Source organism: Mustelus asterias, chromosome 2 (genome assembly GCF_964213995.1).
Source record: "Mustelus asterias chromosome 2, sMusAst1.hap1.1, whole genome shotgun sequence".
Taxonomy (NCBI): Eukaryota; Metazoa; Chordata; class Chondrichthyes; order Carcharhiniformes; family Triakidae; genus Mustelus; species Mustelus asterias.
The window spans coordinates 70,509,387-70,526,986 of NC_135802.1; the positions used below are offsets into that span (position 1 = coordinate 70,509,387).

Genomic DNA, 17,600 nt, shown 5'->3' on the forward strand with positions numbered 1-17,600 from the left:
AATAGGCATAATAATTTATCATTCACTTTGACTTATAACAGAAAGGCAACCACACTATGCTTGTAGAAGCTAACAAGAATAAGATATATGCTGACCTAAGTAGTGATTAACTCCAGAATTCAATTAAGAAATTATCATAGAAACCCTACAGTACAGAAAGAGGCCATAACTGTATTATGTTTTGGAAACAAACACTGTGGTTAGAAACTTGGGTCTGGATGTTTAAGTTCTGCCTGAGGTAGGAACAGAGCTGGGCGGTTACTGAAAATATCATCGCCATCTGGAATGCATGTTTCCTGTCGCTATTCCTACCACCGGTGAGACTCATCAGGTTTCGACTCAGGCTATCCTTGAGAATCTGCCTGATTAATAATCACAGAATTGTTACAGCATAGCTCATTCTGCCCAAACCAACTCTTTGAATGAGCATCGTGACTTAGCGCCATTCCCCTGCCTTTTCCCATACCGCTGCACATTGTGCTTCTATTCAAATAATCATCTAAATGCTTTGATTGAACCTGCATCCATCACACTTCCAGGCAATGCATTTCAAACCCGAACCACTCACTGTGCAAAAAGGTTTTACTTTTGCAAATCGCTTTAAATCTGTGCAACCATGTTCCCTCTCTATTCTGTCCAGCACTCTCCTGATTTTGAGCACCTCTATCAACCCTCCTTATATCTTTCTCCTCTCCAAGGAAAATATGTCCCAACATTTCCAATCTATCCTCATAACTGAAGTTTCTCATCCCTGCAACCGTTCCTATAAACCTCTTCTGCACTCTCTCCAATGTGTTCACATCCTTCCTGTAGTGTGGCACCCAGAACTGTACACAGTACTCCAGCTGAGGTCTAACTAGTGTTTTGTATAAGTTCAGCGTAACCTCCTTGTTCTTATACCTATGCCCTTATTAATAAAGCCCACGATACTATATGCTTTATCAACTATTTTCTCTATCTGTCCTGCCACCTTCAATTATCTATGCACATATATACACAGGTCCCTCTGCTCCTGCATCCCATAAGAATTTCATCCCTTATTTTATATTGTCTCTCCATGTTCTTTCCACCAAAATGCATCACCCCACACTTCTCCACATTGAACCTCATCTGCCCCCTATCTTCCCACCCCACCAACTTTTCTACGTCCTTTTGAAGTTCTACACTATCCTCCTCACAGTTTACAATGCTTCCAGGTTTTAGGTCATCTGTAAACTTTGAAATTGTCGCCTGCACACCAAACTTTAGACCCTTAATATATATCAGAAAAAGCAAGGGTCCCGATACCAACCCTGGGGAACAACTTACATAAGAACATAAGAAATAGGAGCAGGAGTAGGCCATCTAGCCCCTCAAGCCTACTACGCCATTCAATAAGATCATGGCTGATCTGATAGTGGGTTCAGTTCCACTTACCCGCTCGCTCCCCATAACCCTTAATTCCCTTAATGGTTAAAAATCTATCTATCTGTGACTTAAACACATTTAACGAGGTAGCTTCTACTGCTTCATTGGGCAGAGAATTCCAAAGATTCACTACCCTCTGGGAGAAGACGTTCCTCCTCAACTCTGTTCTAAATTGACTCCCCCGTATTTTGAGGCTATGCCCCCTAGTTCTTGTTTCCATTGTAAGTGGAAATAACCTCCCTGCTTCTACCCTGTCCAGCCCCTTCATTATCTTATATGTCTCTATGAGATCTCCCCTCAACCTTCTAAACTCCAATGAGTGCAGGCCCAGTCTACTCAATCTCTCCTCATAAGCTAACCCCCTCATCTCTGGAATCAACCTGGTGAACCTTCTCTGTACCCCCTCCAAAGCTAATATATCCTTTGTTAAATAAGGGGACCAAAATTGTACACAGTACTCTAGGCTTCTTCCAGCCTGAAAAAGATCCATTGACTCTTACTGTCTGCTTTCTATTATTCAGTCATTTTTGTATCCACTTTGCTACTGTTTCTTTTATTCCAGAAGCTGTCATTTTTCCCACAAGTCTGATGTGTGACACTGCACCGAATGCCTTTTGAAAGAACAATTAAATTATTTAGAGCTCATTGATAGTTCCTCGAGATCCACCTTGAGATTTTCAATCAGGGAAGCGAAACGACAGTGGGAGACGGTCATGGCCGCCCCACAAAAACAGGTGGGTCCCATTAGAGAGAGAACGGTTAAAAAGGGCACTCAGCTATTGGCGCACAGCCTTTGGGTATGCACAGGTTGTGGGGAGAGTGTTGACTATGTGATCCTGGCATTACAAGGGCATAAGAGGAGGGGGTAAGACATCCAGACACAATTGGGAAACCACCAGATTGCAAGCAGGAAATCAGTTGGCAATAGGAGCATGACGCTCAGGTTTCACATCCAAGTGGCAGTGAGGAGCAACATCCTTCACAGGAAGGGCATGAGGAGTGGGACAAGGGGCACGAAGGTCATGGAGGCCATATTGTCAGCATGGGATCTACTATCCGGTCATGTCAAAGAACCACTGCCACAGGGGACTCTGGCTTTCCAGCCAAATGATCTCAGAGCTTTAAAGTTTAAAGCTTATTTATTAGTGTCACAAGTAGGCTTACATTAACACTCGGCTAACAATAGTTATTGTGAAATCCCCAAGACACCACACACCGGCACCTGTTCGGGTACACTGAGGAAGAAGTTAGCATGGTCAATGCACTTAACCAGCACATCCTTTGGACTGTGGGAGGAAACTGAAGCACCCGGTGGGAACCCACGCAGACATGGGGTGAACATGCAGACTCCACACAGACAGTGACCCTGGCTGGGAATCGAACCCAGTTCCCTGGTGCTGTGAGACAGCAGTGCCAACCACTGTGCCACCTGTGTCTCGTCACAGAATCCCTAACCCATTGCAGCAATGTTTGTCACGCCCTACAAGTGGCTATCAAGTCACTGTGACCTCGAACTTCTTGGTCTCTGGGTTTTTCCAAGGATCACCTGCAGACTTTGGAGGGATGTCGCTATTGGCTGCACATCACTGCATCCCATAGAAAACTGATGACTGGATTGTACACTTTAAGCCCAGGTGGGGAGGGTTTGAATGGCTCCCCTCTTTTCCTTTTCCTTGCTTGAATGCAACAGGTTTTGTGGTTTGGAAAAGGATATACTTGCCAATTGAGTGAGTGCTGTTTATGTGCGATGATCAGAAAAGAACCAATAAGACAAGTTTCCTTGAGTTTAACAAAGAAAGAGGTCAGCTTTCTGGCTGTTGTTGACTGGCTGTGCAGAGTCTATATGTTCTCCCCGTGTCTACGTGGGTTTCCTCCAGGTGCTCCAGTTTCCTCCCACAGTCCAAAGATGCGGATTAGGTGGATTGGCCATGTTAAATGGGCAGGGTTACGGAGATAGAGTGGAGTGGGGTTGGCCTGGGTAAGATGCTTGATGGGCCGAATGCCCTCCTTCTGCACTGTAGGGATTCTATAGTTCTTTGGTTTGTTATATTTAAATGAATCCAAGTAAAATAATAAAATACTCTCTCACTTATGCACACACACAGACTCAAAGTTCACACACAAAAATACAGATTACAGGGTGGAGAAGGAGGGGCTGCAATCTCATTTCAGAGGACAGTTAAGGGGTTGTGGGTCTGGAGTGTCACAGATAGGAACTGCAGATTTCCTGCCCTTTGAACTTAAATAAATGAGGTTGGCTTTTACAACAATCAGTGAAGGCCGTCATGTTCATCATTACTGAGAAAAGCTTTATATTGCTGATTCAGGAACTGAATTTAAATTCCACCAGCCGCCACAGTGGGATTTGAACCCATGTCCCCAGAGTATTAGCCTGGGCCTCTGAATTACTACTATGCTGCTATTGCTCTCAGCGGCATAAGAAGTTGTATGCAGGCCCGCAACAGCATTCTGTCTCTGATTTTTGCTGACTAGGTCAGTAGGTGCTTGGACACACATTCCTTCCATGTTCAGGAGCAGCAAGCACGCTTAGGCTCCTCAATTGAAGCGTCTGCTTGAGGTTGAATACCCAGAGGCCAGGATCAGATGTTGAACCCAATTTTCAGAGTGATGAAGATAATTGAACATTTTCCTGCACTGGACATGATGAAGGGGATAGATAGAGTGAACGTTCAAAGACTATTTCCTCGGGTGGATGGAGCTATTACAAGGGGGCATAACTATAGGGTTCGTGGTGGGAGATACAGGACGGATATCAGAGGTAGGTTCTTTACGCAGAGAGTGGTTGGGGTGTGGAATGGACTGCCTGCAGTGATAGTGGAGTCAGACACTTTAGAAACATTTAAGCGGTTATTGGATAGGCACATGGAGCACACCAGGATGATAGGGAGTGGGATAGCTTGATCTTGGTTTCAGATAAAGCTCGGCACAACATCGTGGGCCGAAGGGCCTGTTCTGTGCTGTACTGTTCTATGTTCTATGTTCTATGGACCAGTTCTTTCTGACCACACTCTGTCTGCTGACATTTTCTGTTGCTCCTTTCCGTGCTGACTGGGTTTGGGAAGGTGCCTTTCTCCTATCATCGCTTTGTTTGCAGCAAACATAATGTGATTGAATTTTACATTCAGTTTGAGGGAGAGAAGAGTGACTCTGAGACTAGTATTTTAAACTTGAATAAGGGTAATTATGAGGGCATAAAAGTGGAGCTAGCTAAATTGAACCAGCAAATTATGTTAACGGATAAGTTAATGGAGATGCAGTGGCAAACATTTAAGGGGATATTTCAGAATGCACAGAATCGATACATTCCAAGGAGAAAGAAAGTTTCCAAGGAGAGGGCCCACTGTTCTTTGGGTGTTAACTTGAGCTTCAAGGTCTGTGAGAATGTCACCAAAATATATTGCAAAAATTCAAAATCTCAGAACTTGAGAAGGCAAAGGAGGTAATATGGGTGAGAGTAGAATTCCAGGAGTTTGAGAGAATAGTCACACTTATAAGTGATTAGGAGCAGACAGTGGAGAAAGCTGAATATCTGGGAAGTGGGGAACAGTAAGATGGAAATGTTAAAATGGAAAGATTCAGTAAAACTTACACTCTCAAATAGTTTTAGCTCTCTCGGGTAAATCGGAACTCTGGGGAGTGCCATCACATCAGTATAAGAGTCACTAACAAATAAGAAATCATTCAGGCAAATGGACCAGATACAGTCCTCAGATAACTCACCTGGCACTGAATACTAAACTCACAGGCACAAATTTTATTATCCAAATGGATTGAGAAAATCAATTTGAAGATAGTTCATGAGGTGATACATTGAGCACAGGTCAGCAGGAACGTAAATTGGAAGAGGAGGAAAAAGAGGTTCCTTCCAAAGAGGGAGAAAGTAATGTTAGATCTAGTTCTGAGGCATAATGTGGGGCAAGTGAAACATGAAATAACTCATGATACTGACATTGGAGGCAGTCCAGAGGAGGTTCACAAGGCTGATCTCAGGTACAGAAGGATTCTCTTATGAGAGGTTGAGATTTATTCATTGGAGTTTAGAACAGTGAGAAGCGACCTTGTTGAGACATAAAGAATTCTCAGGGGGCTTGACAAGGTAGATGTTGAGAGGTCGTTTCCCCTTGTGGGAAACATTTCCCCTTCTAGGACCAGAGGACATAATCTCAGAATAAGGGGTCACCCGTTTAAGACAGAGATGAGGAGAAATTTCTTCTCTCAGGGGGTAGTGAATCTGTGGAATTCTTTACTGCAGAGGGCTGTACAGACTGGGTCATTAAGTCTGAGATAGATTTTTAATCAGTAAAGTAATCAAGGATTATGGAGATAAGGCGATAAGTGGAGTTGAGGCGGAGCAGACTCGATGGGCCAAACGGCCTATTTCTGCTCCTACATCTTATGGTCTTATGGTCTAAATATGGAAAATGACAATCAAATGTAAAAATACTGAAGTGGTGGAGGATTAATTTCAGTGAGTTGTAAAGGGATCCAGCCCAGGGGAGATTGGAATATGAAGTTGGTAAGCAAAACAGTAATTGAACAATGGGAGATCTTCAAAGAGGAGATGGTTTGGGTGAAGATGAGATACAGATCCACGAGGGGAAAGGAAGAATATCCAAAGCTAGAGCTTAGCTGACTAAAGATATAAAGATTAGAATGAAATATGAAAAGAATGCTAATGACAAATGTAAGATTCATGATACAACAGAGAACCAAGCTAAATACAGAAAGTACAAACGGAATAAGAGGGTCAAAGAGAAAATGCAAGAATAGGTTAGCAGATAACATAAAAGGAATCCAAAGCCTTTTACAAACATATACATAATAGAAGGATATTCAAAGGAAGAATGGGACAATTCGGGAACAAGAAGCCGGATTTCGTGTGGAAACAGAGGGGAAGCATGACTGAGGTACTAAACAGTGCTTTGCTTTTATCTTTATTAGAGAAGGGAATATATTAATAATAATTGGAAGTCCTTCCAAGTGAGGAGGACACTTCACAGAGTCCTGGGGTGGAATTCTCCCATCTGGGACTAAGTCCCACGGCAGGGGGGGAATGAGGAGTGTTTGCTGTTGCAAAGGCTGGCAGGAAACCACACCATTTCTTCTGTCCCCAACCTCATTAATTATGCACCTGGGGGTTTAGTGCCATATTCTGGGCAGGGTGGGCATGCTGCAAGTCCCAACATCATATATGGGCACCTCACTTAAAGGTGCCCAACATCAGGGTGCCCAACATCACTGATTCACGGCTGAAGAAAGAAGATGGACCTCCTGAAAGAGAAGATGGATCTCCAATAAGACTTTGAGGCTGGAAGATGAACTTCCTCGATGACACAGAATCTGGAAGATCCACCTGGAGATGCTCCCCCACCCATTGCTGTGATATCCAGGATCCAGGGTTGCTGGCGGCCTCAATGCTGAACTCCGGAGGCAGCCACAGCCATTTTTCAGTTCAGTACCACCTTCTGCACACCACACTGTTCCAGATGTGTTCAGGAGTGGCATGTTTCTCTGTTGGTATCACAGGGAATCAGGAATGGGTGGAAGATTTTGGCTGGGCCTTCACCGCATCCCATTAGCAGGGTGGAAATCAGTTTCCCAATCTGCCAAGGCAGGTACCAGTGGAAGATCGCATGGGAAATTCACACCGGTGTAAAACTGATTTTTGGCTTCCTGCTGAATTCTAACTTCACTTATCTTTGCCAACCTGAAATTACCTTGGTGAGAAGATGTTCAATGCAATGGTAGCTTTCACCGTTTCTTACCTTGGATTGGCCAAAAGGTAATCTTCTAATAGGGCACAAAGATCCCTTGCACTTACAAAGCAAAATAGAGTCATTAAATCCATTACTGCCCAACTGAGGTTAACAGTGTTCCAAAGAGTCACCAATCCTTGGACACTAGTTAATGCCAGATATATTCTCTCTTCTTCCTGCACTGCCTAACCTCTCTGACATCCAAATGCATTTTGTCCTCCAAATAATCTCGATATCATAGGATTCTAAAATGTAACCTGCATTGCAGACTGCAAGTGCAAATGTCTCACAAAATTAAGTTAGTTTTTTAAGATACTCGCCTCTAAGCAGAAGACAAAAATCTTTATCAGTACACTCTGGATAACTCGCATAAACTCTCCTCAGAACTATGCTGTAAAAACACTACCACTGTAAAAAAGGCCCTACATCTGCTTTTATAAAGTGAAAAACAATTTATGTGAATATGTTTTAAAGGTTTCTACAGTAAAGCTTTAATACATATATAAACAAACGTGTAAATACTTACTTGCCACATATGAGGGCTTGGATCGTATCGTTTTAGAGTTGCATGTCGTGATATGGGGTCAGCTATTTTGTCCTGTGTTGTATCTGCTGGTTTGATTTTAGGTGCCAACTTACAATCCCAGTTAACATCTTCATAACTCCTATACATTTAGGAAAAATATACGTTACAGTCTAAGAGATAGGAATAGATAAACCTCGTCAATTGAGAAACAGTAAATGGCAACAAGTGCAACTGATTTCAAATTAGGAACTGCAGGATATTCTGATGGTTTTTGAAAATATCAATAAAACAGATTTTTGTGGTACACATCGGGCCTGATTTTACCATTTTCATTCTAAGTGCTGAATCTGGACGCAATTCAGATCCGACCTGGAAATCTGCTTTCAGGCGCCCCCATTAGCACTTTGCCTGAAAAAAAAATCGCGGGTCTGATTCGCACTGTGGGCGGGGCTTAGCGTGCCTGAAATGATCGGAGCTTTGAACTGCGCATGCGCGGTTAGAAAAAAATTTGAAAAAGCGCGTCCGTGTCAGATCACTCCCGGACCACAAAAAGCAGAGAAAGCGGCCCAGGAGTGAAAAGTGGGATCGATGGCCCCCACAGACATCACTGTCCCTCTTATCCACCCACCCCACCCCCCTGCTACCCAGACCGATCGCAACCCCCCTGCCCCCTTCCCCCCACCGATCACCCACAGAGTGGCAGCGGACCCCTCTGCCCCCCCATCAGAGATCCATCTGCCCCCCCCCCCCACAGCAGTGAGCGACCAGGCCCCCATCCCCTACCCCCACCAAAGATACATCTTACCTGCCTCCCTCCTCCCCCCCCCGGCCCCCCCCCCCGAGAGAACGATCACCCCCTCCTCCCCCAGAGAATGATCTGGCCTCACTCCGCCTCCCCCCAACCCCAAAGAACGATCTGGCCTCACTCCCCCCCCCCCCCCCCCGCCACCCCCCAGAGAATGATCTGACCTCACTTCCCTCCCCCTCCAGAGAATAATCTGGCCTCACTCCCCCCACCCCCAGAGAACAATCTGGCCTCACTCCCCCCACCCCCAGAGAACGATCTGGCCTCACTCCCCCCACCCCCAGAGAACGATCTGGCCTCACTCCTCCAACCCCAGAGAACGATCTGGCCTCACTCCCCCCACCCCCAGAGAACAATCTGGCCTCACTCCACCCACCCCCAGAGAACGATCTGGCCTCACTTCCCCCACCCCCAGAGAACAATCTGGCCTCACTCCCCCCACCCCCAGAGAACGATCTGGCCTCACTTCCCCCACCCCCCCCTCCAGAGAATAATCTGGCCTCACTCAGGAACATCTGACCCGCCTTCTGCTCCCTCCCCACCCCCTCACCAGAGAATGATCTGGCCTGTCTCCCTCACCCTGCCCCCCCGAAGCCAGACAACGATCAGATCTCTCCCCCCCACCCCACCAGACAACGATCGGCCATACTCCCCTCCCACCACCAGACAACAATCGGCCTCCCCCCCCCCCCCCCCCCACACCCCCAGAGAATGATCTGGCCTCATTCCCCTCCCCCCTCCCCAACCAGAGAATGATCTGGCTCACCTCCCTCCCCCCACCACTAATCTGAGTCAGAGAGCCGTTGGAAGTGCTGAACTCGCCTCTTCAGCAGTTGGAGCACCCGATTTAGACTTTTATTCAGCAGGTCCATTTTGGCGCGGGTCCGGATCGGCGAACGCAGCGGTAAAGGGGGAAATGCTGATAAAATTGGGCGGGCAGTTCATTAATTAAATTTAAATGCATGCAAATGCATTTAAATCGCCATTGCAGCCGTTTTGGGCACGAATCGGATCGCGGCCATTCCCGGGTCTCAGTAAAGTGGCAATCTGCACAGACGCGGGCGCGGATCGCGTTAATGGCCTCACACCCGACTTTACCACGTTTTTGCGCCACAATGCAATGGTAAAATAGAGTCCATAGTGCGTTAAAGTAATTTCTGGTATATGTTTATAATGTAGCAAATAAAGAATGATCAATTACTAAATATAAAGCAAGTGATATTGAAAACTTAAAACTCCATAATTTATCACAAAATAGAAAGTTATAAGTGTTATACTCGAGTAAAGATTGATCTTGTGTAAAAGTCGACCGCTGACTTTTGGCCAAAAATCCAAAATCCCTGTACTTCAGCAATGAAGACAAACTTGCAAAGTTACGCATTCATAGAATCATAGAATAGCACACTATCGAAGACAACTGTTCATCTCCTTGTGTCTGCACACGTGGAAAAGTATTCTCAAGGCTACTACTTAACTGGTGTGCATTGCATTCCCAGCAATCCCATCCTATAAAATGGCAGCATGGTTTAAAAAGGAATGGCAGATACACAGCCTGGATCAAACTTTGCGTCATTGAGATTGCAAAGCAGACAAATAACTGTGCAGTAGCGAGAGAATTCAAGATATCTGAGAACATTGGAATTTGGACGAAGCTCTCTACACAGCCTATGCAGATGCCTAAGGATAAATGTGCAAACAGAGGAAAGTCTAGTATGGAACCACAATTGGAAAATGAAGGTGCAAAATATGTCAATGAAAATGATTAGAATGGACTCTCAGTTTATCGTGGATCTATCTGAATCGTCATCATGGAACAAACAAGAAAATTAGGAATTGCAGATTTCAAAGTCAGCCCTGATAGTGTATCAGGTTTGTGAAGAGAAACCATTTTGTGCTGTGACAAAAGACTAACATTTGACTGCATCGCCCAGCAGAACCTGATGACAGGTTTCTAGTATTTCAGTGGTTTATCATCAATTGACAAAAGAGTGGCCTGTATTGAGAACATGAATGAAACTCCCATGAATTTTTACATGTCAGCCAGTCAAATGGTGAGCTGAAAGCTGGGGAGAAAACTGGCCATGAAAAGAGTAGATTCATCATTGTCCTGTTGTGTACGTCCAATGGGACAAAGCTTAAGCCAATGCTGATATTCAAGAGAAAACCATCTCAATACAGCAATTCCGAAAAGGAATCCACAGTCACAATAAAGAATGGATGGATGACGGTGGCTGGAAAATATAGCTGAGGAAAGTTTGGAGCTTTCGACCAGAAAGATCTCGTACATAAACTAAAAGCTCTTCTCATCTGGGGCATGTTCAGACCACACCTCGTCAATAATGTTGTTGCTGAACTTAGATCATAAAGCAGTGTTATTGCAGTGATTCCCAGTGGTCTGACCAACTTTGTTCAGATATTGGATGTCCCTCTAAACAAGCCCTTCAAGGACAGTGTGAGGAAACAAGTGGAATGACTGGATGATCAAAGGGGAGAAGATATTCACCAAGGGAGATGGCATTCTGCTCCAACCTTAGCAACCTTGTGTGAATGGGTTGTAGAGATCTAGGGTGAAATCAGAATGGAGATTCTTATCAAATCATTCAAGAAATAGGGGCTATCCAATGCACCTGATAGCACAGAAGACAATTATTTGTGGAATGATATGGCTGATGATGACATGATTGCTGATGAAGGTGAATATGATGATGCCACTTAAGAAGCAGTTTGGGGCATGTTATATGGTTCTAAAGACAGGGAGGAGAGTGATTTTGATGAATTTTAATTCACATTCACTGCATATTCAGTTGATAAGTAATATTCTTTTCTGTACTCTGAAAAAACTGAATGCAAATTTTTGAACTTGTATATATAGCTTCCATTTATGATTAATTTGAGAAATTTGATTAATTTAGTGTACGCAGATTAATGTCTGCCTCCATGGAGATTATTATTTTATAAATAACTCAATAATAAAAATATTTTTAGGCTCCTTTTACACTCTTTTTGGGGACAGGATTGACAGGAACAATCTCTGGCCTGACAATTCTGCGATAGCGAAATTATGGGAGACAGTAAATTAAAACCCCCCCTCACCGCATCCCCCCCCCCACACCCCCTCCCCCGCCCCCCCCCCCCCAACCCTCCGCCCCACCCCACCCCCCACCCCCCTGTGGCTGGCCAGAAAGCTCCAGCCACAGTCTCAGAAATTTGACTTTTACATAAACATATATAGTAATATGATCTTCCAACTGGTACAGCTACAAGTGAGGATGGGATGAAGAGTCAGTCTGTGATGATTTAGGCATTTAAAAATGTACTTGAACTCCTGTTCTTCTTTGAATTATTTCAGATCTGAAAATTATATTTCTGATGCACATTTTTTGAATGTTACCTTGATTGGTGCATCTGAATTGATCATCTTATTGATTACTAATGGTTAAGGTCTGTTAATCTGTGATTCCTTGATGATAATATTTAGAATTATGCTTTGTCCAGCCAAGTCCAGTAGGATCAGAAGAGTGAAAATGTAAAAAGCATTGCAACGGACTTGCAAAACCAAGGAAGTGTTGACTGAACTGGTTAAGAATGGTCTTCTTAAACAGTAAAATTACTGTGGGGCTAAAGAGTTCTGGAAACAGTTGCAGGGATCACGATGCATGCTTCATCAGTGCCATTCAATGTAAACCAGGCAGCATGGCAATTTTGTGCTTCCTGGTCATTTGAATTATTTCTGTATGAAGCCATGTTAACCGTGGCTGCCCACATTATTATCAATAAAACTGTAACATCGTAGCACTGCTTAAAGCTAGCTTAAACTGCTGAACACAAGCTTGCAATTAAGCAAGGCACACTTCCCTTCCTTCTTGCAGGACAAAGTGCTGAAAAACTGGAAGTAGCAATATTGAACCTACATATCCTCAACTCATGCAGGAGACAATACGGGCCAGAATTAGGATGCTCACTGAAGCTGTAACCAGTGGCAAGGATGAAACCATCGAGGATGAACGTATCTTCACATCAAATCTTCCTTCTCACACCCACTTCCTTTCACCCTACAATCTATTCTGATTCCAATCTGCAGATGGTGTAAGCATACAACATTACTTTCCCTCTTCCCTATACCACAACGTTACCCCCTTTGGCGTTTTCCAAATGGTGCAACCTGGGCTCAGGCAGGGACCCAACAAGGGAGGAATACTGAAGACACAGCACATTTGACTTCACAATCAAATCTACCGGCCTAGCTGACACTGTGTTTCTGAGAGGATAGATGAAGGGTCCGATTCTACCACCGTGTTGCACCCGTTTTTGGGCGGGAAAACTTGGTAAAGCCGAGCATGAGGCGAGTAACGCGACCCACGCCCGCCTCCGTGCCGGTTTCATCTTTACCAAGGCCCAAAAATAGCCACGATCAGGACCACGTCCAAAACGGGTGCGACGGCCATGTAAATGCATTTGCATGCATTTAAATTGACTTAATCGGATGCGATTCGGGGACTCACTGATATTTTTTCAGGCAGAGTGCGTATGGGGCCGCGTCAGAATGGGTCTAAAAGTCAGATCTGAAACACTCCCAGTTTCAAGTCAGCCCAGCACTTAGAATGAAAATGGTAAAACAGGACTCTAAAGGTGGGATCTACTCAAGGTCAGAGGTTGGGAATGAGTGGGCTACAAAAGAGCAAGGGGAAAGGTTAGTGCAAGTACCAGCTCATCAGCAGGCAAGACTGCACTCAGATTCTGGTGCGGAGATGCCGGCGTTGGACTGGGGTAAACACAGTAAGAAGTTTAACAACACCAGGTTAAAGTCCAACAGGTTTATTTGGTAGCAAAAGCCACACAAGCTTTTGGAGCTCCAAGGCTTGGAGCTCCGAAAGCTTGTGTGGCTTTTGCTACCAAATAAACCTGTTGGACTTTAACCTGGTGTTGTTAAACTTCTTACTCAGATTCTGGAACAGAGGACTCAGATGAGCACTTTAATGGGTCAAAGTACAGGAGAAGGCCGATGACCATGCACAACCAAGAGTTTGGTGCATTGGGAAGCTTGCCAGACAGTCTGCAATCAACATCAAGGAGCATGGAGGAGCCCAGCACCCAACATGACACACGGCTGTGCACCCAGTTTGGAACTCATCCCTTCCAGCAAGAAAATGGTGGTCAATAGTTTGCATTCTTGTGGACGCAAATACAATACATTGATGGCTGATGTTGCAGCTTCCATTGCAGCACAAGCAGCAGCCGCCCAACATCTGAGTGCTACAATGGAAGCTCAGATTGCTGCCATGCAACTTCAGCTTACTGCCACATGAGCTCAGACTGCTGCATGGATGAGGATTACAGTGTCCTCCAACAGGTTACTAGGATTGCTGAGGCTCCGTCTCAAGGGAGGGGAGTGGTTCCACCAACAAAAATGTGCTATCCTCAGTCAGGAAGGCAGCATTCAGCAGCACTCTCAGTGCTTTGCCATTGCTTGCAAATCAGCCGGCCCAGGCAGGTGCCATTCACATTGAAATGGTCCAGTCCACAACTGCGCCTTCTAGACACAGTGTTGTTAGGAGGGCAACCAGAAGGCTACCTGCAGTCTCCTTCACTAAAGGTCAGCAGCTTTCCATTGGCCACATGCTGCAGCCACTAGGGTAGCATTACATGGCATTACCTGTCGTAGATGCAGTTGTTCATGACAGCATTGGTTGCATTGACCACCGTACAGTCCTTGTGGAGATGGTGTCTCACGTTCAAACTGAGGATACCCTCCATCATGATGTCTAGCACTACCAAATGGGGTAGATTTAGAACAGATTGACTAGGTCAAAACTGGGCATCGGCTGCCGCAGAATTGTACTCAACTGCAATCTGTAATGTCATGACTTTGTATATTTTTCACTCCACCATTATCACTAAGCTAGGGATCCACCTTGGTACAGTGAGGAGAGCATGACCGGGATAGCACCAGCTGTTTCTTAAAATGAGGTACCGAGCTGATGAAGCAACAACACAGGATTACCTGATTGCTAAACAGCAGAAGGAGAACATGATAAACAATGTAAAATGATTCAATGGCCAACTAACTGGATTAAAACTCGGTAGTCCTGCCACATAACATCCAGTCATGAATGCCAGTGAGCAAAAGGAACAACTCACTGGAGGAGGAGGTTCCACAGACCTTCCCATCCTCAGTGATAGGGGAGCCCAGCACATCAGTGCACAAGATAAGGCTGGACCATTTGCAACCTTCTTCAGCCAGAGTACTGAGGGGATGATCCAGTTCAACCTCCTCCTGAGGCCCTCAGCAGCACAGATGCCAGTTTTCGGCCAATTTGGTGAATTCCATGTGATAGTAATGGATCTATGGGATTGAAGATTTGTGCTCCAGAACTAGCATTCCTGCTTTCCACTGGCTATTCCAGTACAGCGACAATACAACCATGTGGAAAATCTCCAGTTATTTCCTGTCCATAAAAAGCAAGACAAATCCAACTAGCAAGTAGGGCCTCAAAGATAGGAATCACCGGATTACCCTCTAGTATCATATGCCTGAGTATAGAAAGAGGTTAGAGCAGCAGAATACGCAGCTGGAGAGATGATGCAGACGAGAGGGTTTTAGATTATTGGAACCTTGGGACTGGCCCTGGGGAAGATGGGGTCTGTAAAAGCCAGATGTATTGCACCTAAACAGAGCCAAGACTAATTTCCTTGTGGAGGGATTTGCGAGTGCTACTAGGGAGGGTTTAGAACAAAGAACAAAGAACAAAGAAAATTACAGGACAGGAACAGGCCCTTCGGCCCTCCAAGCCTGCACCGACCATGCTGCCCGACTTAACTAAAACCCCCTATGGTTACGGGGACCATATCCCTCTATTCCCATCTCATTCATGTACTTGTCAAGATGCCCCTTAAAAGTCACTACTGTATCCACTTCCACTGTGTCCCCCGAAAACAAGTTCCAGGCACCCACCACTCTCTGTGTAAAAAATCTGCCTCATACATCTCTTTTAAAACTTGCCCCTCGCACCTTAAACCTATGCCCCTTAGTAATTGACTCTTCCACCCTGGGAAAAAGCTTCTGACTATCCTCTCTGTCCATGCAGCTGTTTCTTAAAATGAGGTACCGAGCTGATGAAGCAGGTATCCACAAGCTGATGAAGGACACCCAGATCCCTCCTACAGCAGAGTTCTGCAACCTCTCCATTTAAATAATATACTTTTTTTTTTTTCTATGCCTCTCATAATCTTGTAGACTTCTATCAGGTCTCCTCTCAACCTCCGTCGCTCCTGTGAGAACAAACCAAGTTTCTCCAACCTCTCCTCATAGCTAATGCCCTCCATACCAGGCAACATCCTGGTAAATCTTTTCTGTACCCTCCCCAAAGCCTCCACATCCTTCTGGTAGTGTGGCGACCAGAATTGAACGCTATATTCCAAGTGCGGCCTCACTAAGGTTCTATAAAGTGTCAACATGACTTGCCAATTTTTAAACTCAATACCCTGGCCGATGAAGCCAAGCATGCCGTATGCCTTCTTGACTACTTTCTCCACCTGCATTGCCACTTTCAGTGACCTGTGTACCTGTACACCCAGATCCCTTTGCCTATCAATACTCCTAAGGGTTCTGCCATTTACTGTATATTTCCTATCTGTATTAGACCTTCCAAAATGCATTACCTCACATTTGTCCAGATTAAACTCCATCTGCATCTCTCCGCCCAAGTCTCCAACTGACCTATATCCTGCTGTATCCTCTGATGGTCCTCATCGCTATCTGCAAATCCACCAACCTTTGTGTCGTCCGCAAACTTACTAATCAATCCAGTTACATTTTCCTCCAAATCATTTATATATATTACAAACAGCAAAGGTCCCAGCACTGATCCCTGAGGAACACCACTTGTCACAGCCCTCCATTCAGAAACACACCCTTCCACTGCTACCCTCTGTCTTCTTTGACCGAGCCAATTTTGTATCCACCTTGCCAGCTCACCTCTGATCCCATGCGACTTCACCTTCTGCACCAGTCTGCCATGAGGGACCTTGTCAAAGGCCTTACCGAAGTCCATGTAGACAACATCCACTGCCCTACCCTCATCAATCATCTTCGTCACTTCCTCGAAAAACTCGATCAAGTTCATGAGACATGACCTCCCCTTCACAAAACCATGTTGCCTCTCACTAATACGTCCACTTATTTCCAAGGGGGAATAAATCCTGTCTCGAAGAGTCCTCTCCAATAATTTCCCTACCATTAATGTAAGGCTCACCGGTCTGTAATTACTTGGATTATTCTTGCTACCCTTCTTAAACAAAGGAACAACATTGGCTATTCTCCAATCCTCTGGGACCTCCCCTGTAGCCAGTGAGGATACAAAGATTTCTCTCAAGGCCCCAGCAATTTCCTCTCTTGCCTCTCTCAGTATTCTGGGGTATATCCCACCAAGCCCTGGAGACTTGTCTACCTTGCTGTTTCTCAAGAACCCTAACACCTCCTCCTTTTTGACCTCAACATGACTCAAACTATCTACACATCCTTTCCCAGACGCATCATCCACCAAGTCCTTCTCTTTGGTGAATACTGACGCAAAGTTTAAACTAACTTGACAAGGGCATGGGAACCAGAAGGTAATATTAGAGATGAAAAACAAGGTGCACAGGGAATTGGTAGTGTCAGATGTCACTAGAGTCAGAAATAGTAAATTATTAGGTGGGGTCAGACTAAGAGGGAATGTAATGAGGACTGGAATTCCCTGGCCATTCACGCCGGCGAGATTCTCTGGCCCCGCTGCAGTGAACGGAGATTTAGCTGAGCGCAGCAGCGGCAGGGCGTGAACAGCCGGAGAATTCCGGCTGAGGTCTATGTTAAGTTTACTGTACCTGTATGTGAATGTGCAAAATGTGGTAAAATAGATGGGTGAGCTGCAGACGCACACAGCCACTTCAAAACATGATTTGGTGGCAATATGGAAGACCTTGTTTTTTGTTGTTTCATGGGATGTGGGTGTCACTGCCTGGGCCGGCATTTATTGCCCAATCCTAATTGCCCTATCAACTGAGTGGCCTGCTAGGCCATTCCAGAGGGCAGTTAAGAGTCAATCAC

General features: G+C 45.1%; 1 protein-coding gene across 1 annotated transcript in view; it reads right to left on the minus strand.

Moving 5' to 3' along the window:
• Positions 1–17,600, minus strand: part of spmip7 (sperm microtubule inner protein 7) — a 44,111-nt gene that overhangs the window by 7,996 nt on the left and 18,515 nt on the right. Inside the window, exon 4 of the mRNA XM_078227806.1 lies at positions 7,711–7,849. Within this exon, the coding sequence (XP_078083932.1) occupies positions 7,711–7,849 (139 nt within the window). The remainder of the gene's footprint in view (positions 1–7,710; positions 7,850–17,600) is intronic.